The sequence below is a fragment of the Muscardinus avellanarius genome (genome assembly GCF_963383645.1).
Source record: "Muscardinus avellanarius genome assembly, chromosome: 2".
NCBI classification, from domain to species: Eukaryota; Metazoa; Chordata; class Mammalia; order Rodentia; family Gliridae; genus Muscardinus; species Muscardinus avellanarius.
Genome location: NC_137787.1, coordinates 128,648,096 through 128,674,553, shown reverse-complemented (window position 1 = coordinate 128,674,553; position 26,458 = coordinate 128,648,096). Strand labels below are relative to the sequence as shown.

Sequence of the window (26,458 nt, the reverse complement as noted above, 5' to 3'; positions counted from 1 at the left end):
TAATGTTTTCTTCTTCAAAGTAATTTACTTTAATTATTCTTCCATGGCTTAAAGCATTTTATAAATTCTTTAGAGCCGGGCGTGGTGGCGCACGCTTGTAATCCCCGTGCTTGGGCGGCAGAGACAGGAGGATTGCGCAGGTTCGAAGCCAGCCCCGCGCGCTGGCTTAGGAGACCCTGTTTCCAAATTTAAAAAATGTAAAAATAGGTCTGGGAGTGTAGCCCGGAGGTAGAAGGGCTTCCAGGAACCCCAGTACCACCAAAAAAAAAAATTCTTTAGAAACTCTCTTTGGTACACATTTTTTAAATTTATTCAGTAGGAGCATAACTTTGCTCTTTGAGGATAGGATATTCAAAACAGTAAGAATACATTTAAGCTGCTAATTAAAGTAGGTGATCAAGTTGGACAATGTTATCCTTTAGCTTAAAAATCAAATTATGGACACCAGGTAATGAGAAAGTAAGTCCCTCTTTCTGTAAATACTTTCTAGACTTTCATTCTTACTGGAATAAATTAATAGTTCCCGAGGTCACTGACAGCTTGCTTGAATCTCTTGTATAAATCATTCCTTACACACTTGCTTCAAACTAAATTTTAGTTACACTTCATTCATTTTTACCAAAATTGAGCTGAACCTCAGCTCTGTCTTCTTTTCACAAATTTGGAAGCTCCTTGAAAGCCGGAGTCATGTTCAAGCACTGTTGTATACCAGCGTCCACCTCAGTAGACATGCACCTCAGCGCGCATGCTCTTGGGCCTCAAATGTATGCATTGAATTGAATGAATAAATTGAATAAATGGACAAAATGTTTAGGTCATTGTTACGTGTTGGAGTCTATCCTCTGTTGCTGTGATGAGATACCTGAGCCGAATAATTCTAAAGTAAAAAGGTTTATTTTGGTTCTGAAGTCTAAGACCACGGTGCTGGCAACCCCTTCCTGCTGGGGACTCTGCAGGGCACTGAGGTAGAGCAGGTCATCACATGGCAGGGCATCACATGCTCACTTGGTTCTACTTACAAAGCCAGGAATGCCACCATGAGGGCTCCAGTGCAGTGACCTCATCTACTCCTAATTACCTTCTAGAGGTCTACCTCTGAATGTGAGTAATTTATGACTTTCGTAATTAAATTTCAACATGAGCTTTTGTGGGGACAAACAATATCCAAACCATACAGCTATCCTACAGATTTATATTGATCATAAGTGGTTCAAATTTCTACACTGGGCCACATTTATACTCAGATTGAGACCTCTTTTATCCAGGAAGATCTTTCCTAGACTTCTTATGAATTTCACAGATTTCTCACTATCCCTTTTTTGGTGATGTTTGTGTTTTCACATTTCTGTCACTGTGACCAAAATACCCAACAAGAAGAACTTAGAGGAGAAAAGTTTTTTTTTGGCTCATAGTTTTGGGGGTTCAGCCATAGTTGGCTGACTCCAGCAAGGCGTGGTGGAAGGACACTGCTCTTACATCGTGGTGGCCAAAGGCAGAGAGGGCCAGAGGAAGCAAGTAGGGACACACATAGGCCCCACAGCCTCTCCTTCAGCGACCTCCTCACCTCGGAATCTTGCTATGCTGGCACTGCTTCGAACACAGGAGCATGTTGGAGAAGAATTCCAAACCCAAACCATAATAGTCTGTAAATAAAATACACTATACAGTGTGTATTTCCTTACAGATGATTGACAAAACTTTGCTTGTTATTATATTAAGTGAAAATTAAAGGAGTGAATGCATTTGGCTCAGAATCAACTAAAAATGTTCTTAAAGATGAATCTTCCAGATCTCTAGTCCATTCCTGATGGTTTTATCTCAACTCAGCAATTTAAAAGATAAAAACAAGCAAGCAAACAAAAACCTTTGTCATTTTTGTGAACAGAGTTTTTATTACCTTTGAGAAGCACTTAATACTTGATATCCACCTAAGGTTTGTTTGTACTGATATAAAGCTTACTTTTTGTCAGTATTCATTTTTATTGGATTTAATAACAAATGCAGATCCTCTTCTGTTAATAAGTAGCACCATCCTCCCATTTTCTTAATCATTAGTATAAATTTTTCTTTCTCCAAATACTTCATAGCTCAATTTTTCAAAAGGCTTTTCTTGAGAAAATGATTATGAAACCCACAATTATTATTGTAATTAAGTAAGTTACAAGAAAAACACACTACCCACAAATCACAAGGGAACAGTCACACACACACACACACACACACACACACACACACACACACGGTCACATATTTAATCAATTATAGGTTGAATGCTGGGGAAAGTTTTAATTGTGCAAATGTACTACATAACACTTCAAATATAAAAGCCAGGACCATCAGTAGTGTTATCAAAATGTTTAATACAGGAAAACTTTTGTAAAAGGATAGGAAAATGATAGGATCCAGAAATCTTTCTCATTATGAGCATATATAGTGATTCATTCATGCAAGTTTTTACATGTAGATAGGATTTTTTTCCTTTTGAATTCCATTGTAACTATGAGATGAAAAATGTATTGATGTAACAATGTATTATGGTAATGATAGAGCTTTTTTCTATTTTTCTTTTCATGTTAGGATTGCAAAAAGCTTATTTTAAATGCCCACTGACATAATGTGCTTTCAGTAAGGAGGGTACTGCCATGTGCCTTCTCCTTCCCCTGACATTGATTGGTACCTCAATACCTGGCCTCATTCTGCATAGGCCACTTATTAAGAGGGATGCTAAGGAAGTTCACATTTCAGGCAGTGTGCAGGGGGGAGAGAGTGGCAGGGTTACCATCTGAACTACCTGGCTAGATGGCACAGGCTTTTTACCCATCAGATTTTCGAGAGAAGAGTATATTAACCCCAAGTTTGCTGGGTTTGGGGATAAACAAGGATATTCCAAGTAGAAAGACAAAGCCTGGTTTATGAAGCATCACAGGCTGACATCCAAGTAATTCAACACCCATAAAGGCTTCCAGGAAAACTCCCAGGGAGCCAGGGCACTGAGCAAAAGTCTCGGTGGCAGGACTACCCGGTGGAAGGTACCCACCTCATGCCATGGGCCAAAGTCCTTCCTTCCTGGTAACCATACCCTGGAAGGAAGCAGCTACATGGTGCCTACCAGAGCATCATGCCCAGAGAAATGGAAGAAAGGAGCCCTCTGCAGAAGCCATGCACAGCAGCAGGTTGGCAAGGAGTGGGAGTACCTGCCTCCCACCTCCTCCCCTCGTCCCTCAACCTGCAGTCTGGCACAGGCTGGGATGTAGGAGAGACAGCAAGAATGCTCAGTCCAATCAGATAAATTGGTTTGGCATCTCTTCGGATTCCAGAACACTTGAAAATGGCAATTCTGCCAAAAGAGGCTCTGTCAGAGATGATCTGGGTGACAGATTGCAGTTAAAAACATCATCTATTGATCCTAAAAAAACAATAAATAAGGCGTTCATTACTACCAGCACTGCAAAAGTGTGCCTATAAAACTCATACAGCATAACCATTTCAATAATTAATACAGAATCCTGGCTTCCACAGAAAAACTCAAAAGGCTAACCAGAAATGTGTAGCTTTTGGTTCAATAGCGAGACATGATTGCCTTTGCTTTCCTGTGAGCTGGAGATGTGAGCTGAGCTGTACCCACACCCCACTTGCTAACAAAATGCCACATGTAGGGGATCTATGCTCAGGGCAGAGATCAGTCCTTGAAGGGAATAGAGCTGGGTTAGCAGCCACTGGCCACTCTCTGCCCATTGTCATTTCCAAGGCCAGCAGGTGCGTCAGCCACACCATCTACAGGGCGTGTGAAAGGTCCCAGGAAGGATCCTGCCCCACTGGTCCAGAGGTGAAGAGGCATAGAAGCTGGCTCAGAGTCAATTTCAAGGAAGCACTGCCAACTCCATGCACCTTGGTGTCCTCAAGATGACAGTGGGCACCCTGGGCAGGCTATAGGACAAAGGAGAGCCACGATAAAACAGGGAACCCACCAGGATGCTCTGGCCAGTTGGTGAGACTGAGGATGTCAGAGAAGGGCTGGGCAGTTGTGATGCTGCCACTGCACAGAGGTTCATCTCAATCCCCCCTAGGAAGGCTCATGTGGCTGCATGGAGCAGAGCACAGAGGCATATCTGTGAGAAACTTCTAGAGAAAGCTTAAATACCAGGCAGAAACAGAGATACTGAAAAGAGGAGGAGGGGCAGGAGGAGGACAAAGGATAGAGGCTTTGGAGGGTATGAAGAGGAGAGAGGTCAGGACAAAGAGATGGAGAGAATCGCCGGGCGTGGTGGCGCACGCTTGTAATCCCCGCGCTTGGGAGGCAGAGACAGGAGAATCGCGCAGGTTCGAAGCCAGCCACGCGCGCTGGCTTAGGAGACCCTGTTTCCAAATAAAAATGTAAAAATAGGTCTGGGAGTGTAGCCCGGAGGTAGAAGGGCTTCCAGGAACCCAGCACCACCAAAAAAAAAAAAAAAAGAGAGAGAGAGAGAGAGAGAGAGAGAGAGATGGAGAGAATAGAGCCTGACAGAGAGGAGTATAGAGGGAAGGAGAGAGAGACTACTTCTAGGGTAAGAAACAGCTGAGAGGAAGCATTTTTGCTGTAAACATTAGAAGAAAGCAACTGTCGCTAAATACAATTAATGAAGATCGTATTTTACATCTTCACTCTGAGGACACTGCACATTCTTAGAGACTGGTGGTTTTCTGCAATTAGCAACAAGAGCCCTGATTCAAGGAAGCCACTCTCCAGCCCAGACTAGCATGCGACAGAGAATGGGCTACGCCAAAGACACATCCAGACAAGACGTGATGCGCGCCATCTGCCTGAGCCACATGGGTAGCAAAATCGAGAACCCACCATATGTCATTTCTAGTTTGTTAAATGAAAGCCTTCCCAAGAGATACTCTTTTGTGGTCTGGAGAACCCTTCCACATATTTTTAAAGATAGACATCACGATCATGCACACTTTTCCTCCAACTGACAGCTGAAATGATCATTCTGCTGTCCAGAATATGCACAGAGACAAAGCAGCATTCTATTTTATAGTAGTATTTAAAAACCAACACTATTTAAATGAGTTTTAATATTCATTTAAATTAACAACAGTCTTTAAATTATTTTCTGGGTATGCTGCATGATATAATTGCTATCATTGTCAGAAAACTTAAAGGAGCTTAAAAAAATACTCTCTCTCTCTTGTGGGTCTTGCTGTGTTGCCCAGGCTGGTCTTGAATTCCTAGGCTCAAGCAATCCTCCTGCTTCAGAAGCCTCCTGAGTAGCTGGGCTGTAGGCACAGGCTACCATCTCTGGCTTCTCTCTCTCTCTCTCTCTTTGGTAATAAACACTTCTCAGTTCCTTCTGAATTTTGTGGTATATATTTCTCTTTTACTAATAAGTCTTGCCTCTCACTTTTGCAATTAATTGACTCTCCTCTCCCATTACTGCCTTCCACCTTTTGATTTAGCCACCTTTCACATGTCCCTGGGAATTTTTAACATACCTCTGGAAGTTACACTGAATTTTCGGTCAGAGAAGCTGCTCCGTCGGATTAAAGGTTCGCTCATTTTTTCCAAAAATAACTTAATTGTCTCCTTCTTTTCTGGACTTGTACTTGACAAATTCAGAACCTTTCCATTCACTTTTACAGTGGAATTGCTGAGCCCAAACCAATAGAAGAAATCAAATAAGGCATCAGCTTTGAATTCATATGCAAAGCTTAAATTTTCTCCATTAATCACCTCAGTTCCTGGAGGGAAAAAATTCTTCACTACCTCCTGAAAATCAAACTGAAAGAAAAACATTAATTGACTTTCTGGACGTAACTATCATACTGACATTACAGAATAAATAACTACCCAAATATCTAAAACATCAAGCTCATTTATCTCTTTCATTCTGACAATTTTTAGACAATTGTCTGTTTTTTTAAAGCAGATATTTGCTTTAACATATTTCATCTAAGATTTTGAACCAAAATTTCACTACTACCCCATTTCTAAGAAGTTACTAGAAACTATGACTGCTTTACTGGCAGTAATAATGACTTAGAAGAGAACACAAATCTAGACATAAAACAGTTCCTCCTATATATGTGGCTTTGGTTTGTGATTTTAATTACCTGTAGTCTGAAAATATTAAATAGAGAATTGGAAAAAAAGAATCATATTTTCATATATGTTTGGACTTAGAATGTCCCCCTACCCCTCATAGAAACAAAGTAATAATGTTGGAAGTGGGGCTTGGTTGCTAAGGAGAGGTTACTGAGGGTGTTATTTCCTTCCTCTAAGTTGTGTGGTCAGTCATTTTGGATTACTGACCACACATTTTGGATTACTGAGTCATTTTGGATTACTGAGAGGCAAGAATGATGACCTCTCGAGAAAGAAATTGGTACCAGAAGTGGGTCGCTGCTATATCTAAATCTGACCATGTGTTTTGTGTCTTTGGAATTGTTTTGTGAGAGGAAGTTTGAAGGGTCAGAATGCAGATTAAAAAAGTGTATGGTAGAGACTGTGCTCAGGAGATTTCAGAGAGCAAAGAGGACTCCATAGGAAAATTGAGGAGAGGCCATATATGTTACATTCTGGCAAAGAAATTATCAGCATTTTGCCTGTGTCCTGAAGCTTCGCATAAGTCGAAAAAGGAAATCTCAAAACACCAAAGTATCCAAATTGAATTACAGATATTTATGTCTGAGTCCAGTGAACTAAGACTTTATAGACATGCAGTTTAGCCAGAAAGTCATGTGTAAAAGGAGGGCCCAGAGAGATGATGCTGTGGAAGAAAGTAAGATGGGTGAAAGGAAAGAGAAAGCTGTGTCCATGACAGAGGCAGAGCCAGCAGCAGCCCAGAGGTAGGTGGAACCAGTGGTGGCCTGAGTGGAGGTGAGCCCAGCAAAGTTTCAGATAGAGGTGGGCCCAGTGACTGAGGCTGAAAAGGGCCCAGCAGTAGTTATTAAAGAGGGAATAACTACCTTTCCTTCTGGCAGTTGGTCTCAGTGCTCATGTAATGCTGGCTTTGCTAGAAAAAAGGGGTCATGGAGTCTTCCCCCTATATTTCAAAGAAAAGCCTGAGAAGCCAGGCATATGAAGCAGGGTCAGAATCCCTGCAATCATGTCAATGTGAAACTGTGAGGATGAAGCCAAGGTTGAAATGAAAGCCTTTGAGATTAAGAGATACCAGAAATGGGGAAGGACTATGAGGAAAAGCTGCAAGCTTCAAGCCGCAGAGACATGATAGAAGGTCGAGTATGCTACCCATTGTAATAAACCAGGCAGTAGTGACAGAGTTGCCAAGGCCCCTTGTAGATCACATCTCACCACCATGAGCCCCATATGACAGACGTGAGGCTGCAGGATCAAATGCTTGCCTTGCTGGATTTCAATACTCTTTTGGTCTCATTCCTTCTTTGCATGGACCCATTTCTCCCTTTTGGAATGCAAATGTTTACTCTGTGCCATTGTACATCGAATACATGTAACTTGATTTTTTTTTTTTTTTTTGGTGGTGGTGGTACTAGGGTTCCTGGAAGCCCTTCTACCTCCAGGCTACACTCCCAGACCTATTTTATATTTTTATTTAGAAACAGGGTCTCTTACGCCAGTGTGGCTGGCTTCGAACCTGCATGATCCTCCTGTCTCTGCCTCCCAAGCATGAGGATTACAAGCGTGCACCACCGCGCCCAGCTGATTTTTGTTTTTATAGGGGCTGACAGTCAAGAGTTTGTATTAAGTCTCAGAGGAGACTTTGGGGACTTTTTTTGTGATGCTGGAACTGTTAAGATTATGGAACTCTTGGAGATGGACTAAATGCATTTTGCATTGCAAGGTGGCTGTGAGGTCTGGGGAGCCAGGGACAAAATGTAATGGTTTGGATTTAGAATGTCCCCCCCTAGTACTCATGGAAACAAGGTGGCAATGTTGGGAGTGGAGCTTAGTTACTAAGGAGGGTTCCCTGAGTGTGTGGCCTTGAGAATTACATGGTTCCTCCCCTCCTCTCTGTTTCTGGCCTCCAAAGATGTGAAAGCAGAGCTTTGCACTATCCTTTTTGCTTTATGCCATCATGCCCTGAGCTCCATAGACCTGGCCTGACATGGACTGAAACTCTGAAATCTCCAAACACTGTGAGCAAATAAATCTTCCTTCCTTTAAATTGTGTGGCCAGTTGTTTGGATTACAGCAGTGAAAATATTTACAGAGACAATTTGGAACAATTTTTATTATCATATATTATTATAACTCTTCTATTTTATTAGTAGTCATTGTTGTTAATCTCTTTCTGAACCTAACCTATAATAAAAACGCTGTTATAGGTGAGTATCCATAGGGTTCTTTACTACTCATAGTTTCAGGTATTCTATGACATCTTGGGGGTCTACTGTATTTCAGTGAAGGCAGTTATTTCATGAAAATTTTAGGCCTCTTTCACGTACCTGGAAGCCCTGATTCAATCAGGCCACAGCTTACCTGTAGTCGGTAACTTTCTCCAATCACTGAGGAGATGACCATGTCCATTCCCTGTTCTATTTGTCTTCTTATCTTGGGGTGCCGTGTGTTCACAAGAAATGCATATGTTTTTTCTAGAAATTAGCAAGCAGAATACAGAAAGAAGTATATTCTGTAACATAAACATGCTTCTAAGGATTTGATGAAAGTAGTGGTTCCCACCTACTTCAGATATTTTATTCATTATTATTCTTCCCTCCCTGTTCCCTCTGAGCCTCACCACAATGCCTAGCCAGATTATTAGAAATATTCCAGAGAGTTTTGCAGACTTGAAGAGAGCTCTGGGCTTCTGTTAAAGGTGTCCAGGAAAACAGCTCTCTTAAGGTTGAAGGTTGTCATTTGTGTCTCAAAAAAAAAAAATCACTCTAATTATCACAGAGGAGAGTGGTGGTGCCTCCACAGGATGCATCCAGCATGGGGAAAGAAAATGAAAACTCGTCATGGCTGATGTGCATGTTCCAGCCTTGTTGCAAATTTAAATCACAAGAAACCGGACCCGGTCGTAAGACCCTGGGTCCCAGGAGGGGATCAGGCGGGTACGCTGGACCCTGGAAGAGCTGGGGCCTGGGTCGCAGGACTCTAGGCCCCGGGCCGGACAATGCGGAGCATGCCAGACCCCTGGAGAAACCGGGGCCCAGGCGTAAGACCCTGGGTCCCAGGCGGGGGTCAGGCGGGGCATGCCGAACCCTGGAAGAGCCGGGGTCCAGGTCGCAGGACTCTGGGTCCCGGGCGGGATCGCGTGAAGCACGCCAGACCCCTGGAGAAACCGGGGCTGGTTGCAAGGCCCTGGGCCCTGGGTGGGGGTCAGGCTGGGCACGCTGGACCCCTGGAAAGCCAGGGGCCCAGCTCTGGGCCTCAGGCGGAGTCCTGTGGAGCACACTGGACCCCTGGGGAAACTGGGCCCGGGTCACAGTGCTACTGAGTGCCTGGTCCCACAACCTCCTCAAACCACACATACTGTCCTCTCTTATTAAAAAAAAAAAAAAGAAAAGAAAAAGAAAAAATAAAAATATTGGAGAGGGGTCAAGAAGGCCACGGTGAATGCCAGGATACTGGAGAGGCAGACAAAACTTATCCAAATGAATTGGAACTTTTGGAAAAATTCCCTGCGAAGGAGGACTGCTTCTTCTCTACATTGTTAAGAATCTTGGACATCACCTTTAAGGAGAGAGTTTAGCGGAGACCTAGGAGAAAGGCGGTGTTGAAAGCAGGCTCTGCGATGGCAGTGGAGACTTGTATTCAGGAGAAGCAGAAATCGGATCCTACCAACCTTATTTTTTTGGAGAAATTACACCAAATGTTGAATGCTACTATCGCACATGCTTAGGAACACTGGACAACATTCAGAGTGGAAAAAGAGCTTGGGAAAGATTTGAAATGGTGGAGGCAGTGGTAATGGCAGTGGCCAGTACTCAGGGGAGGCAGAGATCTGATGCATTACACCTGGAACCTTTGAAGTAATAACCCAAGAGGCAGAATGCTACCACCACGCACCCCTGAGAACGTGGGACAAATGGCTGGGCAAAGAGGGTGCTTGGATTGGAGCCTGCCGAGGGGTGAGGCTGGCAACGGACAGAGCAAAGCTGGGATTGGAACCTGCCATGAGGCAAGGCCGGTGCTGGAGCCTCTGAGGCCGGGATCAGAGCCTGCTGAGAGGTTAGGCTGGTGCTGGGGCCAGTGAGGCCAGGATCAGAGCCTGCCATGAGGCAAGGCTGGTGCTGGGACCTCCAAGGCCGGGATCGGAGCCTGCCGAGGGGTTAGGCCGGTGCTGGGGCCAGTGAGGCTAGGATCAGAGCCTGCCATGAGGCAAGGCCAGTGCTGGGGCCTTTGAAGCCGGGATTGGAGCCTGCCGAGGGGTTAGGCCAGTGCCGGGGCCAGCAAGGCTGGGATTGGAGCCTGCTGTGAGGCAAGGCTGGTGCTGGGGCCTCCAAGGCTGGGATCAGAGCCTGCCGAAGGGTTAGGCCGGTGCCGGGGCCAATGGCCAGCATCGGAGCCTGTGTGAGGCAAGGCCGCTACTGGGGCCTCCGAGGCCAGGATCGGAGCCTGCCGAGGGGTTAGGCCGGTGTCGGGGCCAGCGGCCAACATTGGAGCCTTCTGTGAGGCAAGGCCACTACTGAGGCCTCCGAAGCCGGGATCAGAGCCTGCCTTGAGGCTAGGCAGGTCCTGGAGCCACCGAGGCCAGGATCGGAGCCAGTCGAGGGTTTAGGCTGGTGTCGGGGCCAGCAAGACCAGAATCGGGGCCTCCCTTTAGGCAAGGCCGCTGCTTGAGCCAGCGAGGTCTGGATCAGGCCACTGGGTAGCCAGGCCACTAATGGGACTGTCAAGAGTGGAATTGGTACTTGCAAGGCAGCATGCACAGAGAAATATCGCAGAAAATAAAAAACAGATGCTTCCCCTAATTAGCAATAACTAGGAGGAAAGGGGCAATAGGAAGAGGTTGAGTTATAGAAAGGGCCCTATAGAGAAGCAATTAAGGTGTCCAATCAGAGGGTATGGAATAGGGGAGGATGGAGCCTCTTTAAAATGCAGGAGGTACGTAAACAAATGTATCAAAGTTAATCACCAAACAAGCATGGGATCGAGGGAGGGGGAGGGAATGGGATGGGGACTGGATGAGGGCTAATTAGATGATGTGTGCTTGTATATCCTCTCAAGTCTTGTATTCCAATGTGATATATGATTACAATGCACCAATAAAAATAAATTTAAAAATAAATAAAATAAAATACATAAAAAATAAAAATAAAAATAATAAATCACAACTTGGCTTTCACCAACCTTTCCTCATATGTAAATCAGAAAATCAGCCAACTCCAGGAAAGAAAGCTCCCCTGTGTCACCCTTTATTTAAAGCATGGATAAGCTGGGCATGGTATCGTTTGGCTATAATCCTAGTACTTAAGAGGGTAAAATAGGAAGATCACAGGTTTGAGGCCAGCTTCAGCAACTTAGTAAGACTCTGTTTTTTAAAAAAAATCGACAGTGGGGGGTGAACTGGAGGTGTATCTCAGAGATAAAATGCTCCTGGATCCAAATTCCAGTACCAAAAACAAAGTATTATGTGATTTTTGATAATTGAGTGCTTTGTATTGGCTTTGATATATCTCAGAGGTGAATTTGTGGGCCACCAATAACAGGTGTTTCCATTCTTGAGGAATGCATTTTGACCTAACATTCTTATTTTTCCTACCCATGTTCCTTCCTCTGAATTATTTTTGGGGCACTTTAGATTTAAACTATATTATATCTTCTTTGTGTTTAGAGATAAAGAAAGCAAGAAAGCTATTTAATACCTTTAATTAAATTTAATTGGAAACTGAGCAGGGGGCTCCATGAGTCTTAAGGAGAATGAATGCTTGGGGAGGTATTTCAAACCAAGACCTTTAAGCTCAGTGACTATTCAGGACTACCATATTCCACAACTGTGCTGGTGGGACAGGTCTATAGGGTTCTAGAGGATGCTGTTCACATTTATTATATTTATTATATATTAATTAATATATTTATTATATTTATTATATCAACCTTCTGGAAAGTGCTAGTAATTTTCTTGAAGAAACAGTAGCTCTTCTAATTTGCATAAAAGTGCAGCTGAGAACAAGAGAAGGGCTGATCTGTTGCCTCCATCGCAATTTCACAATCTAAACTTGACCATCTTCACTTTCTATACTTTTGAACCTCTTTGTTTTGTAGTTTTTCTCGCAGTGGGTTCTGTACCTCTTTCCATAATACTTGTTATAGAAGTGTGTACTTTCTGTAGGCCACCCACAAATACCTTTTTGTACCACTCCCTGTACTTTCATTAAAATGTTAATATAGAAAGGTCTCTCTTTTTTAAAATTCCTACTGAGAAATCAATGCAAGAAATATACTTGATACCACTGTGAATTATATTCCTAGAGAACTGGCTTTCTGGTCACCATCAAGTCAAAGAACATGCAAGGCTCAGGTGCTCTAACAAATACCTGTTTATTGCATTATCTTATTATTCTATTACTGTGTATTCTCTTTCCTACAGAAACTGTGTATACACTTTGAATTGGGAAATGAGCAGAGGGCTCTATGAGTCTTAATGAGAGTGAATACTTGGGGAGTTATTTCATTTTTTGTTTACCTTGGACTCACTTTAAGAAGGCCATTTAGAAGTAAGTTCAAGAAATTCTTGTCATTGAACATTATTCCCATGACTTTTCCCACATTTTGCTCAAAGCAGGAGAATAGGACAATGGGTATATTTTCAAATGAGAATTTTAGTTGCAGAGTTATTATTGGCTAATCTGATTTCTGGGAAGAAACAATAAGAGATTTGTCTGAACATGAAATTCTGAAACACAGAAAGGTGAAGCATAAGGAATCTACAACTGCTATTTATTTTCTTTAGCTTAGTTTCCTCAACTATAAAATGGAGAAAGTATGTGAATCTCATAGATAGGATAACCATCTCCTGGTTTCCCAAGTCAATCCTAGTTTATACCTTTGTCCAAGAATAACTGTAACTATTATGACTTTCACACTCAAAATGTCCCCATTTGGATGATGAGCCCTACAGGGTAGAAATACCAATTAATTACATTAATGTGTGCCTCAGACATAGTGTTTGTTACATAGTAGAGTGCATTATATCTCACCATAATCACTCCAGGCATTTCTGCGACACCTGAAGGGTCAGATTTCAGATTACTTCCTTCTAGACAGGAAGTAAAACTCCTGAAGGCTCAGGATGTCAGATCACTTCCTTTCTAGACAGGAAGTAGGAAAGAAGCCCAGAGGTAGGTAGTTTAGGTCCTAGGATCAATCAGGGTCTGTTCTGAAAGTTTATGCTGTTTCATCCAGATGATCTTGTCACGAGCTGACATCTTTCTCTCACGGTCCACACCTACCTCAGCAGCATGCCTTAGCCTAAAGCTCAGCAAGACAAAACCAACCCAAATTATCTATATACTTACCTTTTGAAGTATCTTTTTTGGTCCGTACATTAATAAAGAACAGCATTGGTTTGCTCAATATAGTTTCCCTGTAGTCTTTATAATCACAGTAGTTGGTCAGTTCCACATACCTATAAAAAGGAGATAATTAAAAATGTCATGTAAAGCCGGGCGTGGTGGCGCACGCTTGTAATCCCCGCGCTTCGGAGGCGGAGACAGGAGGATCGCGCAGGTTCGAAGCCAGCCGTGCTGGCGTAAGAGACCCTGTTTCAAAAATATAAAATAGGTCTGGGAGTGTAGCCCGGAGGAAGAAGGGCTTCCAGGAACCCCAGTACCACCAAAAAAAAAAAAAAAAAAATGTCATGTAAGGCCAGGCATGGTGGCTCATGCTTGTAATCCCAGCATTTGGGAGGCTGAGACCGGAAGATTTCGGTTCGCGAACAGCCTCAGCTACTTAGTGAGGCCCTTCGTAACTTAGTGAGACCCTATTTCAAAATAAAGAATAAAAAATAGGGCGGAGGTTGTAGCTCCAAGGTCAAATGCCCCTGGGTTTCATCCCCAGACCTATACACACACACAAAAAACGTCATGTACTCTCTCATCTCAGTTAGGAAGTGGATGTAGTGGACATGAGGCTGCCACAACCATAGATCCTTTGAGAGACGTCCCCTAAAATGTGTCCTTACAAAGATCACCGTAGTATTGTACCATATAAGTAAATCTTCTCCTGGTCATGGCTGACTGGGTGAGAGTTCAGTGTGCAACTCAACGGTGATCATGGTCCTTGGTGTAGCTTGGTATCAGTATTTGTCTCTCAGAAATGCCTTTATCAAATGATGGTCAATGTGATCTATTATTTTGGGCTAGAAGAGTTCACTTGAAGTTGTAACAGTGCTGAGTCCCTCTAGATAGAGGAAAATCATACTCAGTAAACAGACTTAGAGACCCAGCTCCCTCTATAGATTGCACCATCAACCAATATCCAACTATTATTAATTCACACTTCTTAATCCCTGAGCATGTACATATATATATATATATATATATATATATTCATATACATACATACATATGGGGGGGGTTGCCCATCTCCTCATTAAATTTGCCTTCCTTGGTTTTAGTTCATTATTCCATCCTGGAAATATTTTTCTGAATCTTGACTCTGTCATCCAAGATGTTAGCTTCCTCTCCCTGCCCTACCAATTTTCCGAGCAGCCGTTCTATGTGTCTGCCTACATTGCTAATAAAAGATCCAAGTGCAAATTAGCTTGCTTCAAGAAGAGGGCTAATTTTCTAACTAGGCCCAGCTCAGATGCTGTGTGGATGCAGGCAGGCCAAACGGCATGCGGCGGTCTGAGAGGTGCTTCTCTTAAGCGCAGCGCTGGTTCCTCATTGACACAATTGTAAGCATCTGCTCAGAGTGAATGGGCTGGCTGAGCAGACAGCACGGGCTGTCTTTTGCTACACCACAGTATGATTGTTTCTTGTATCTAGTCATGAGCACAGACAGCTCTGGGTGTTTCTTTCTGACTGGTTGTCCTTTCAGAGCCTTGACATGAAAATTACAGCCTTGGAAAGCAAAGGGCTGCCATGGGGAGCTGTGACTGCACAGTTGTCTTGGCATCCCTCTCCCAGGCCCACTGCCCACCACCCCCCTGAGGGCAGCGTACAAGACAGAGCCCAGGTGTGGGCCAAGAGCACACAGGAGAAGCTCTACCCTGAGGCCCAAAAACACAGCTTCTGCTTGGCTGTCTCCCAGCTTGATTTCTTAGAAATCTGTGTCATTATCTTTTTGCTGGATTGTCAGACCTGCATTTGAAAGCTTTTAAAACACAGGGGCCACGAAACATTTTCTGCCTTCTCTTTCACTAGACTCCACCTCTCAGCCATCTTCACTGGTACTGGTTTGGGCGGGACAAAGGGCTGGAGTGTTCCAGAGTAGGAAAAGGGGGTGCAGGTGTTTGATGATTAGGAGTGTGGATAAGGAGGGAAGAAGGGGAGGAAGGGAGAAGAGGGTGGGAATGGAGAAGGAGCAATGGGCCTGGCACATAACAGTGGATGGGGTAAAAGAATGCAGACCAGGATTGGTATAGTCTTTCTTTGTCCCTCCCCTCCCTTCACCCTCACCTGAAAAGAACATGAGAAAGAAGTGAGCAAGGAATACCTCAAACAAAATGAGGGAGAGCCAGACACAGTGGTGCATGCCTGTAATCTCAGTGCATAGGGGGCTGGGATTGCAGGTTCAAGGATTGCAGGTTCAAGGCCAGCCTCAGCAATTTAGCAAGACCACCAGAAACTTAACAAGACTCTGTTCCACAAAGAAGAAGGTTAGGGTGTAGCTTAGGGGTAGAATGCCCCTGGGTTCAACCCCTAGAACACCCCACACACACATACACATACACACAAAAGCTGAGAGGGAGCACCTGTGTTTCCTATCATATGGACAAAAGTCTTCCTGTCCTTCCCTGTCCCAGCTGACCAACTGTCAAAGAGTAATAGAGAAAAGCAGCATTCATACATTCGTCTTTCATTCAGCAACAGTCACAGAGTCTCTGGACGCCAGGGAGGCTCTCAGCCACCAGGTGCCTGGGAAGGGTAGGAGAGCATGCAGGACAGGGAGCCTCCAGCCCTATTCAGCCATCCATCTGTTCTGCTGGCAGTGACCTGGCACAGGTTAGCCGAGAGCAGAGCAAAAGGAAGGAAAGAAATGCTTGTGGTGACAAAGGAAGAAAAGAACAAACCTGCCAGCATCAGTGTCAGAAAGACAGGTGCATGTGAGTGGAGTGGGAGCCAGTGCCACCAGAGAGCCTCCAGGCAAGACCCGCCTCTTCCCATCACCTGTCTACCATGGAGTTTAGTGACACCTGAGCACTCTGCGACTTCCCCAGGCGACTCCTCTATCTTCTCCATGTCCGCAGCCTGATTCCAGCTGTAGGGTGAGCATGCAGTATTTGTACACAACACCCCCAGGAAATCTGCAGTTCAGATTATTTCCCTGCCGACCCAAATGACAGTAATACTTTCTCCTGCACACAAAATCAATTCATCGAACTGGACATACCAATTGGTTCAGTATCATTGAATTTTCTTCCAATATACCCACAGCTCAGAGGGAAAAGATAAAAAATCTCAACTTAGAAATAATTATTGGCTGAAAGAATAATCAGTTTTACCCAGAATTCACTGGGAGATTTATTTATTTATTTACTTACTTACTTACTTACTTACTTACTTACTTATTTATATACTGGAAATTGAACCCAGGGGCATTCTACCTCCAAGCTACATCCCTAGCCCTATTTTTTATTCTTTATTTTGAAACAGAGTCTCACTAAGTTATGGAGAGCCTCACTAAGTAGCTGAGGCTGGCCTTGACCCTGTGATCCTCCTATCTTATCCTCTCAAGTACTGGTATTACGACTGGGAGGTTTTTTTTTTTTTTTTTTTTTTTTTTTTTTTTAGTGCTATAGGTCTGAACAAGCTATGCTTTGGAATAATTAGAGAAAGGGACTCTCCAGATAATTATATATTGACTTTAATGTGTAACTTGTTTGTGAATTACCCATTTTGGAGCCTGGAGCTAATAAATTACTTGAATAATAAAAGTATGCACAACATAATTTCCTCTCCCTTTGATGACTCAGAGGCACTTGAAGGACCTGAACGGGCTGTGAGCCTCGTTGGGGAACATCCCAGTTATCTCTGTGCCACAGATGTGTGAAAACACTGCTTCTCTGAGAGGTCTGATACCAGAATTTACAGACAATAGACTGGACAAGAACTTTATAAGTCTCCAGCCAGGCTGCCAAACTACAGCAGTCCTTTCCTATCTTCTGAGAGTACAATCCAAGACTTCCAGTGGATGCCTGAAACCTCGGATAGTACCAGACCCTATCCATAGGTACTGCAATACTGTAATAGTTGATCCAATTACCTAAAAAGTGACTAAAATGCTAACAGGTGGGTGGGTAAGACATACAGGACGGATACATGGGGCAAAGGATGACTCATGCGCTGGGCATGGGAAGGGGTGGGACAGTGAGAGGTTTCTATATTCTCTTCAAAATGGAGCACAATTCAAAACTTATGTGTTATTTGTGTATTGAGCTTTCCATTTACTATTCTCTGACCACAGCTGATGACAGGTAATGAAAACCAAGAAAGGCTAAACTTTATAAGAGGGGACCATATCTCTCATTCATTTCCCCATTGCCAGCCTTCCAGATATGGTTCAATTTTTAAATACCTCAAAATTCCAGTCCAAGTAAGTAAATGTGAACATTACATTGAAATTCACTGTTATAAAATTTGGATATATAAGTCACTAAGATTCAGAAAGATCAGAGGACCTAGTAGTTAAGTCCTACAGATATTTTAAGTATCTGACATTTAATCACTGGTTTCATTTTGTGATGAACCTTCCTAGAGTACTTTAGGGACTAGTTATTTGATCTTTAATCGGGAATATTTCTAAATTAGCAATGCAAATGTCACCTCTATGTATTGAATATTTATTATATTTGCCAAAGTTACCATTAGGGATGAAAAGCAAGCAGTCTGAGATAGAGTTCCTTTAAACTCTCATTTCTTTATAGATTTTAACATGGCCCCAAAATACTTCGGAAACTTTCTAATCCTGGCTTTGGTGCAAAGACTGGACCTCAGGACAATGTCAGAGGACGTGCAGTGATTCTAAGGAAGATGGAATTCATGTCCTAACACACCGCTGTGTGAACTCAGATCCAAGGCCAGTGCTCTTTGTGACCTCAAGCAAGTTACGTAACATCTCTGAACCTACTTCTTCATCAGTCAAAGAAGCACAGCAGCATTTCCTTGAATGTGATGAGGAGGTACATATTGAGTAACCTGGACATATGTGCTTGGGTCCATAGTAGATGCACAGTACGCATCATGAGTATCTTTACTCCTGACCATCTTATCTGGCCTACAGGGTGAAGTTCTGTAGGTTTCTGACTCCTAACCAGGAGTGTGTTCATTCAAGTTACCAAGAAGTGAAGACAACATGAATATCTGAAAGGGAAATGAACGAAAGTTTCTCCTTCCCTATTCCAACTTCTTTTCTCATTTTTTTTTTTTCATTTTGGAAAACTGAAGGGAACCATCTAAAGAGGCAACATCTGAAAGTTGAGACCAAGAAAGAACACTGTGTTTTGCTTCTAGCAAACCAAAAATGGCTAAATGATCCACTGCCCTCTAAGATGCCAACTTTTGTAGCTTCCTTCAGGTTCCACTGAAAGAACCCAGTTTAATCACTAGCACAGTCTGGAAAGCTGCCCCAAATGTCTCACGGCTCTAACAATTTATTACTCAAAGAGAAACTGGATTCAAATCTATGGCCTCCACCCAAGGGAGTAGGGGTGTGTGTGTGTGTGTGTGTGTGTGTGTGTGTGTGTGTGTGTACTTCTTTATATGGATAAATGTATATGAAAACATCACATTTTACCACATAAGCACTTTATATATATGTATATATATATATATATATATTTATATATAATTGTCAATTGAAAATAAAACCTTTAATAGAAACAGTAAAAGCAGACTCAAACATATTTTTGCATATCTATTTTCACAGCAGCATATTCACAGTATATGGAAGGTGGAGGCAACACAAGTATCCATGAGCAGATGAGTGGAATATTATTAACCTTAGAAAGAGCCGGGCGTGGTGGTGCAATTTGTAATCCCAGAATTCAGGAGGCTGAGACCGGAGGATTGTGGTTTGCGGACAGCCTCAGCTACTTAGTGAGGTCCTCCGCAACTTAGCAAGACCCTGTTTTAAAATAAAGAATAAAAAATAGGGCTGAGAGTATAGCTCGGAGGTTGAATGCCCCTGGGTTCTATTCCCAGACCTGTAAAAAAAAAAAAAAAAAAAAGGAAATAAGAAAAGAAAGAAAGGGATTTCTGACACATGCTGACTGTGAGTGAACCTGGAAGACATTATCCTAAGTGAAATAAGCCATCACAAAAGGCACATATATAATTCCGTGCATGTTAGAGGCCTGGAATATTCTTTTTTTTTTTTGAGGCCTGGAATATTCTAATTCATAGATGCAAAAAGTAGGATGGCGGTTGCCAGGGGCTGGAACAGTGGGCATGGGGAATGAGGGTTTGCTGGGCACTGTGTTTCAGCCAGGGAAGGTAACAGTGATGGTGGGAAGGTGGCACGCTGATGCGAAAGCACCTAATGCCACTGAGCTGAACCCTAGAAGTGGTTAACGGCAAGCTTTATGTGATATGCATTTTATCACAGTTAAAATGAAAGTAAAAGAGGAAAAATACGTGAAAGCGGAGCTGAGAAAAAGAGGAGCAAACACTGGAATGGAATGGTCTTTGTGTCCGAGCCCTAGGAATTGCTGTGGCTTCATAACCCTCTGCTGGGACACTAGGCACAGGCTTCCAGAAACTTCTACACTTGGGTGCACGCAGGGTGCCCCTGTCATGTTTCCAGGTTTTGAGCGGATGCCTGGTGCAGAGCTTTACCCATGCCTCTCAAACAACTCCTTCTCTTTCACTTCCTTCCCTCCCCCTTCTGCTCCAACTGTAATGAAACTAAGCAAAATTGTGAGATTTATGACTCTAACAGCAGAGGCCTGAATCAAGGAGACACATATCCATTCGTTCACTTATTAGGCAGTTTTGGACACTTACTGTGTGCGAAACACTGTGATGGGCAGGAATGGTCTGTTCATGGATGTGTGCAGTCAGCATTTACTAAGCACCTACTGTGTGCTGGGCCCTGGGGACACAAAGATGACCAGGAAACAGTCTTGCTTCCTAGAGCCATGTAGTTTACTTGAGAGAGAGATTAAAATACATCGTTTCGATATAAAATATAGCACCTTGGAACAAGTAGAAGCTTGCCCAAATGCAGAATCCAGGCCCTTCCTCAGTTTTCCTTGATCATAACCTGTGTTGTATCAAGATTCCCAGGAGACCTGCCTGCTTATTTAAGCTTTGAGAAGCACTAGTCTATGACACAATCTCTACCATTCAGAGATTTACAGACTGGTAAATCATTCAAACATGCAGATATCAGAAACATGCATTGTTCCCTGCATTCATGTGCCCAAGCTCCCCTGGGCTGTGTCCTGGCTATTTAAATACAAGGGAAAGAGAGACAGCGGTTAGAGCCATTTATTGAGGTGAGACACATAGCAGATAAGAGCAATCTCATCCATCTGGCCAAACATACCATAGAGGGGAGACAGGACCCCAGGAAAAGCCACAGTTCAGCCAAGCCTTGGGAGCTTGACTGCATCCAAAAAGACAGGCAGGCTTTCACAATGACAGGTGGGCTGACAGTGGGGAGTAGACCCGTGCATGACTACAGGAGAGAGCGAAGGATGGAAGCCAGGAAAAGTGTGTGGCCTGTGGCTTCGGAATCATCAGATCTGAGCATTAGGTCTGGTGCGCTGACCTCCACAGGTATTTAGCTTTACTAAGATTCCTCTTCCTCACCTGTAAAATACAACTAACAAGAGGTACTCCTTGAGATGGCCAACAGATTAAATATTGTTATATTAAATACTGTTAAACCAAGTGTGAGCAAAGCACTTGGTTTATGGAGTTATTTAGTAATCATTGAAAACCAGCATCTATTGAAGCGATCAGTATGCACCAATCAAATATATTTTTCAACACTTTACCAATCTCAATTCTGCAAAACAAATCTATCAACTCCAGGGAATTATTATTCCTATATAACAGCTGAAGAAACTGAGTCACACAGAGATTAAGTAAATTGCCCAGGGTCACTCTGCTGGTAAAAATGTGGAACCTGGCATGCATGTTGGTAAGCACTTCATCTAGACTGAGTCTCATCACAGTCAGAGCTCAGTACCTGGGTGGGTATGTCTCACAATGACAGGGTGTGTCCTGTGAGAGGCGACTGCCCTGAGCAAGTTTCCACATCTGAGACTCCAGGCAAAGGGGAGGTCACGGGACAGGATCCAAACCTTCAGAGTCCTATCCTGGGGGCTGCATTTAGAGCTGTGACAGCTGGGCCTGGTCAGCAGACGGAACCTGGCACTTTCTGCTGCAGGCTGGAGGCTGGAGGTGAGGTTTCCTCTAAATGTGTTCTGGCCCTGACCCTCTCTCTACTTTATCCCAAGAGCCCAGTTCAGCTCTACTCTACTCTGCCCCCGGCGACTACCCCAGAGGTGGGCGTAACTGTCACGCCTCTACCCAAGAAGGTTACATCTATCTGTGCTTTTAGAGGTGTCCTTAATACTCAGGAAATTACTTCCTCTTTTAGGCTGATTATACAAAATGTGCAGAGCTGATGGAATCCCATTTATTTATCTGTGGGCTCTGGCAGGGTGTGAGAAGCTGCTGCCGCCAGGTAGAGAAAGGCAGAATCATTTCAGGATGGAGGCAATTTGCTGAAAGTATAGGCTTTCCAGCTAGACAATGTGACTTGGGAGCCCTGCTTCTGCAGCTCCCAGCTCTTACTTACATTAATTACTTAATCTGATCCCTAGTTTTTCTACCTGTGAAATACTCAGCACCCTTTCCGGTACTCAAGTAAACAGTAGCCGCATTACTAAGGCTCTTTATTTTGATGATCTGAGCTGTCTCTATCGTGCCAGGGCTTCCCTCTAAAGAAGGAATTAAGAGGTCCTCTTTGACAGATGCTGCCATTTCATGTCACTTAAGGGCTTGGATCACAGGAGAAAAGATAGAAGAGAAAGTGTGTGTGTGTGTGTGTGTGTGTGTGTGTGTGTGTGTGTGATGGTTAATGGTGATTTGGACTTTTAACTATTGGTTAAATAGCTCCTCAGATAACCATTACACACCCCCAGTGTCTTGAGGGGGTTTCCATTGTAATATGGGTAGAAATCCTGAGCTCAAGAGAAAAAGTAAAAACTAAATAAGATCTTGCTACAAATCCTATGAATCCTATGAAATAAGAAAACTATTTTTAAAACAGGTTCAAAGCCCTTGATGGTCATCACTAAATTTCCCTACCATCCTAGAGCTCTGTAGTTTATTTGGTGGGTGTGCATTTAAAAAAATATATGAACATCAGAAAATGAACTTGAATAAGTAGAAGAGAAGTCATTGCAAGATGGTCATGGGAATGTCAGGAAAATGCTCTTAAATCTTAATTATACTATGAGCTCATTTCATACGAAAAATATATGTTGAATATTAAAAAAATCCTAGTTAATGAACAGAGCAAGGATTCTTAACCTATATCCAAGTATCTCATGAATACATCTGCTGTATTCTCATCCGGGGAATGCCTGCCCCCCCCCCTCTCTCTGTCAGGAATTAAACCTGGGGCATTCTACCTCCTAGTTATATCTCCAGCCCTTGGACCTAAGATCCACCTGCCTCAGCCTCCCAAGTACTGAGATTACAGGCATGCTTTACCATGCCTGGATTATATAGTTTTCAAGACCCCTTTTGGTCCAAAATGTTTAAGAATCAGCACTTTGCCCTTCTCAATCGCTAAAAGTCATGGCAGTTGCTGATGGTTAAAGGTCATCCCACACCTGAGGCAGGAATGTGGTGACTGTAAAGAAGATGGAAATGTTGCTGGAATCCATCAACTCTAAGCTCTGGCTCCTTAGGTCAAGTAGAAAGTACATGCCAGGGAACTAGCTGACTCCTCCGAAGATGCTAGACTGGTCATCCTCACCAACTAGCCTCTCTCAAGAAATTCTGAGGTGGAGGAATTCCGAAGCATCTGTGCCCCAGATGCTCCAAGCTGGAGGCTCCACACCACGGGGCCAATGGCGCAGCAAGTGGAGAGTGCCATGGAGCACGCACCCTGGCTGTCATTGATCCCGGCGACTCTGAGGTCTTCAGAATCATGACTGAACAGACCAAAAAGGTAATCATGCAGATCTTCTCCTTAAAAATGGCCAGAGCTAGCCAAGCATGGTGGTGCTAGCTTGTAATCCTAGTACTTAGAAGAAGGCTGAGACAGGAGGAGCGCAGGTTCGAAGTCAGCCTCAACAACTTAGGCTCTTTGTAACGTAGTGAGACCCTGTTTCCAAATAAGAAATAAAATTGAGCTGAGGATGTAGCTCGGAGGTAGATGCCTCTGGTTTCAATCCCTGGTGCCACAAAAATAAAATAAAATAAAACAAAAAATGACCAGAGCTGGTGATGGTGGTGGTATTGGAGGAAGTGGAGAGAAGAAAAAAAGAAAAGGAGGGGAGGAGAAGAGGAAGAAAGGAAAGAAGGAAGGGAGGGAGGATGAGAAGAGGGAAGAGAGGAAAAGAGGAAGGAAGAGAGAGAGGGAAGAAAGGAAAATAGAGAGATGCTTTGAAACAATAATTTGAGGGAAGATGTTCATGCAGTCCCAAAGACAAGTAGGTACATGTTGTAGATCAGAGGAACAGCAGCTTCAAATATCTGAATCCACTATGCTCCCCACCTTCTGCTCCATGAAGGAGAATCTCACTGGTGCACACAACCCAGTTATACCAGTTGTAAATGTTACATCCCCTGCCGTGCATGACCCCAAAGGAAGAACACTGCTTCTCCCATTGCCCCAGTCGTCTCAGAGGCCCCTGTGATTCCTCAGTGCAAACTCCTTCACACAACTGCCTACAGACAGTGAACCTATTATGTGCAGACTTGTATTTGCACCCTGGTCACTGAAGCCCAGGTGTTTATTCTAGATTCTAAGTGGCCCAGGGATCGCTGTTGTTTAATTTTCCTTTATGTAGGAAGTGTTCAAAGGAGGCATTTAATGAAAGGCTTCAAAGTCATTCTAAATGTATCAGGACACTGTTTGCTAGGATTGGGGGAGGTGATTCTGTCAAAAACCTTACCCTATGGCTTCGATTAATTCTGTACATGTTAACTTTTCGTGACCTTTTCTCAAAAACAGCAATTATCTTTTAAGTCTTAAAAATCTGATTTCTGACTCAGTTCCTCCCGCTGTCCCCTGCTTACAGACTAGAATTTTTATTTCACTAAAAAAGAGAGACATTCTTGCTGGGGAGGTGTTTTCCAGGCATGCAAGGCCGCCCTCTCTTTGGAAATGCACGAGTAATTTTTCAAACCCCAGCAGCTTTGAACAAGGCCCTTTAGCTGTTTCATTTTGTTTGCTCACCCCTCTGGGATCTATCCCACCCACAAGGTGCCCGGCTGCGTCTTTCTCAGAGCAAAAACATTCCATCTTAATAACTGGGCTGCTCACTCATCTCTCAGTCAAACTCCAGAGGGCACCTGTCCCTTTGGGGTTGAATCAAGAGAGAGGGCTTTGCGCTCTTTCCCCAGGGTAACCCCTGCAGGCCTAAGACCAAGTCACTCCGCCACACCAAAGCTTGCTTCAGACAGCTGGACCATTTCCCTGCTAGCCTGGAGTCTGCCCAGGCTTCGGTCACTTTGGCCACAAGAGTTTAGCATCCTGGGGGCCACCATTCAATTAAGACTTCAGGTCTGGCCCAAGATCTGCGCCAGACTCCAGGGAGCTACGCTTATTCCGCTTAATTCAGAACGCGCCTGCCCCTGGCTGGACTTCTCCGGCTCTCAGGATGAAATCCTGAGAGGTCAAAGTCAGGAACCTTGAACCCTTTGCACGCCTCTCCCCTGGTCTTCTCACTGGATAAAGCTAGCAGCGTTTACAACTGTGCATCCGTCCTGCCCAAGCTACACCTGCCCCCAAACCTAAAGCCAGGGTGTGAGTCTGTGCGCCGCCAACATCCCCCAAAGGGTGTGCCCCAATCTGAGCTCATCTGACCCAGTTAAACAGGAGCCAGCGTGGAAAAAGCAGGCTCCAGTTACGAGCTTTGGGTGGGGGCCCAGCGAGTACGCCGCGCCCTTCGTACCCAGCCCAATGCTCCTCTGGACTGCTTCAAGGGACAGCTGCAACATGTCTGTGCAGAGCGCAGAGAAGCCAGGGCGGGGAGCGCTTGCAGGCTCTGAGCGATGCTAGCAATGGGAGCCCCTACAGGATCCCGGCAGGATCGCGGCAGGGAGGGGACCAGGGCTCCGGGCGGCGGCCGGGGGCGCGCGAGGCCACCCACCTCTTGACGTAGCTGCTGAGGCGGTAGAGCTGCCCGTCGAGGCGCACGAGGCCGTCGCCGAACACGTTGAAGCCCCCGCGCGCGGCCGCGGGCTCCCCGGGCCCGGGCACCGCGAGCTGGTCTCCGCGCAGCTGGAAGGCGCGGGGCTGCAGGCGCAGCAGCTGCGCCAGCGGCAGCAGGGCCAGCTCGCAGTCGCAGGTCCACAGGCTGCGCAGCTCCCCCGACGAGATGGAGGTCAGGCTCGGCCTGGCCACGGGCTCCCACGCCGCCGCCGCCATGCCGGGCAGTCGGTCCCTCCCGCCGGCTCGGTCCCCACCAGCCCCAGCTCGCACCTGACGCCCCGAGAGGGCCCCGCACCCCGCGCCCCGCCTGCGTCCGCCCCGGGCCCGCTGCCCTCTGCCCGCGCGGTCTGCTGGCCTCCCCGAGCTGCTGCCCACTCGCCAGGAGCGCTGCAATCACCGGGCCGGAAAGCGGTCCCCGCGCCGCGCGGCCTCTTTTATCCCAGGCCGCGCCCCTCCGGCCCACTGCACGACCTCAGATGCTGGGCCGAGTTATCATCGGCTCATAACTTGGCACGCTCCCGCCCGGCCTGCTCGCAGCCAAGATTCTTTCATCCCCCGAGGGTCAGCTGCACAGCCCCCGCCGGGCCCGCCCTGCCCAGCCTACACGGCCCGGGGCAGGGGGTGGGGACTGTCCTCCCTCCTCGGCCCTGGCCTGACCCCGTGAGCTGTCAGAGGGCGGTGTAGGAGCTCCGTTCCCATCCTCATTCCCGTTCTAAGTTGCGTTCAACAGTCCTCTTTCAGCCTCCGTTTACTGCCTCCCCTCACCCATGCCATATAGATCACACCGTCCATTTCCTTCCTCTGGTCCTGGCCCAGAGGACTCCCTTTCACCTAGAAATTCCACCCGCCATCCTGTCACCCCTCCGGAAGCTCTGCACGAGGCCCAGGCAAGCATTACCCCTGGCTGCTCGTGCTCTACTGCCTGGTGGGCCTCACCGCACTGTGCCCCAAATTGGGGCTGGAGGGCCTGCCGAGCAG

At 45.0% G+C, this 26,458-nt stretch overlaps 1 protein-coding gene across 1 annotated transcript; it reads right to left on the bottom strand.

Moving 5' to 3' along the window:
* Positions 1 to 3,281: 3,281 nt before the first annotated feature.
* MEDAG (mesenteric estrogen dependent adipogenesis) lies at positions 3,282 to 25,696 on the bottom strand (the record flags this gene model as incomplete). The annotated part of the gene is made up of 5 exons (XM_080688936.1): positions 3,282 to 3,406; positions 5,479 to 5,764; positions 8,444 to 8,556; positions 13,429 to 13,538; positions 25,419 to 25,696. 5 exons carry the CDS (start codon positions 25,694 to 25,696, stop codon positions 3,282 to 3,284), a joined length of 912 nt encoding a protein of 303 aa, XP_080545062.1.
* Positions 25,697 to 26,458: the final 762 nt, after the last annotated feature.